Source organism: Cyprinodon variegatus, unplaced genomic scaffold, assembly GCF_000732505.1.
Source record: "Cyprinodon variegatus isolate N-32 unplaced genomic scaffold, C_variegatus-1.0 Scaffold1518, whole genome shotgun sequence".
Taxonomy (NCBI): Eukaryota; Metazoa; Chordata; class Actinopteri; order Cyprinodontiformes; family Cyprinodontidae; genus Cyprinodon; species Cyprinodon variegatus.
This window is the reverse complement of record NW_015151971.1, coordinates 139212-140941: the sequence shown is the minus strand read 5'-3', so window position 1 is coordinate 140941 and position 1730 is coordinate 139212. Positions and strand designations below refer to the sequence as shown.

The 1730-nt window shown below is 53.1% G+C and overlaps 1 protein-coding gene across 1 annotated transcript in view; it reads left to right on the top strand.

Moving 5' to 3' along the window:
* Nucleotides 1-1644, top strand: part of LOC107103737 (pre-mRNA-splicing factor CWC22 homolog) — a 4989-nt gene extending 3345 nt beyond the window's left edge. Inside the window, exon 2 of the mRNA XM_015403548.1 lies at nt 470-1644. Coding sequence (XP_015259034.1) covers nt 470-544 — 75 coding nt within the window. The 3' untranslated portion in view covers nt 545-1644. The remainder of the gene's footprint in view (nt 1-469) is intronic.
* The last annotated feature ends 86 nt before the right edge of the window (nt 1645-1730 follow it).

Genomic DNA, 1730 nt, shown 5'->3' with positions numbered 1-1730 from the left:
AGGACCCGGTAGAACCTGATAGGACCCGATAGAACCCGGTAGAACCAGATAGGACCCGGTAGAACCAGATAGGGCCTGGTAGAACTAGATAGGACCCGGTAGAACCTGATAGGACCCGATAGAACCCGGTAGAACCAGATAGGACCCGGTAGAACCAGATAGGGCCTGGTAGAACTAGATAGGACCCGGTAGAACCTGATAGGACCCGATAGAACCCGGTAGAACCAGATAGGACCCAGTAGAACCAGATAGGACCCGGTAGAACCCGATGGCGCCCGGTAGAACCCGATTGCGCCCGGTAGAACCAACGAATCCAATAGAACTGAGCTGCTGCTGTGGGTCGGTACCAGGTCAGAGGTCATGCTGTGGGTCGGTACCGGGTCAGAGGTCATGCTGTGGGTCGGTACCGGATCAGAGCAGATCAGAACCATGAGCGGGTCACTGATGATGATGATGTCTCTGTTTTTAGGGTTCTGATGAAGATGAAGGGTCCAAAGAGGACGGAACCAGAGGAAGCCGCGGGGCGGGGGAGGAGGACCAGTAGAACCGGTCCGGTCTGTAGAACCTGAGACCCAAACTGTTTGGTTCCTTCTGACTAATGATGCTTCAGGGTTGCCATAGCAACGAACCCAGAGAGCCGGTTCTGGACCGGTCCGGACTCCTGCTGATGAAGGAAGAGCCTCCAGTCCGTTTTCAGGAGCCAAGCCGAACAGAACCGACCCGGTTTGGAGGCGGAGTTCTTCTCTGTGGGCGGAGCTTCTTCAGCGATACCGGACTCCATTTCCCACAATGCTTTCTGCTGCCGAGACGAACGGATCAGGACTCCAGAACTTTGTGCGTTCTGCAGCATTGACCCGTTTACGCAGCCCTGGAATCTGGTTCTGTTGGTTCTGGCCCGGTTCATCTGAACCACATCTGGACCCAGAGGAGAACTCCTTTGTTCCTGAATGAGCCGGACCACCTGGTTCTTTCTGGACCGGTTCTGACCCGGTTACAGTTAACACCCAGGTTCTGGTGAAAGAACAATCCTGGGTCCAAACAGCAGAGTTCTGTAGAACAACCCAGAAAAGGGGGGGGGAGTGGGGTCTGGTTCTACCAGCTGTTCTGTTGCCATGGCAGCGCTCCTGTTGCCATGGCAGCTCCTGTTCATATAATCCAAACATGTTGAATAAATGGCTTCCTGTGTGCTGCTGCGTTTGTGGAAAATGGGACAAAGCGCTTCCATCCTTCCTGCTTCAGTTCATCTATTTAGCTGGAAGCTGAAGCTTCGGCCTCATCAATAAAAAGTATTCACACCCCTGCTTGTGTTTTTAGGTCCTGATTTAAACAACCTGTTCAGAATGAAAAGCAGCTTTTAGAAGGTTCACTTCATTAGGAGGGAAAAACTAAAGCTCCCTGGATCTAGGTCAGCTAGAACTGGACCTCCCGTACCATGATGACGCCGCCGCTGCAGAACACCAGCGGGTTCTAGAAGCACCAGCAACAGGATCTGCTGAGTAGCTCAGACTGACCCCTCATGGAGCGCTAAGGAGGGCTGAGGGCGCATTCAGAGGGTCTAAGCTCTAGTGGATAAAAAAGTAGTGCACTCAAAATCCCCCACAATGCACCTCGAAAAGTAGAGTGCATCAGATTTACCAGAATGCTTTGCAAGACCTCTCTTAGAATGGACCCTCCGAGGACCCGGTCTACCTGGACTGGACCCTCCGAGGACCCGGTCTACCTGGACTGGA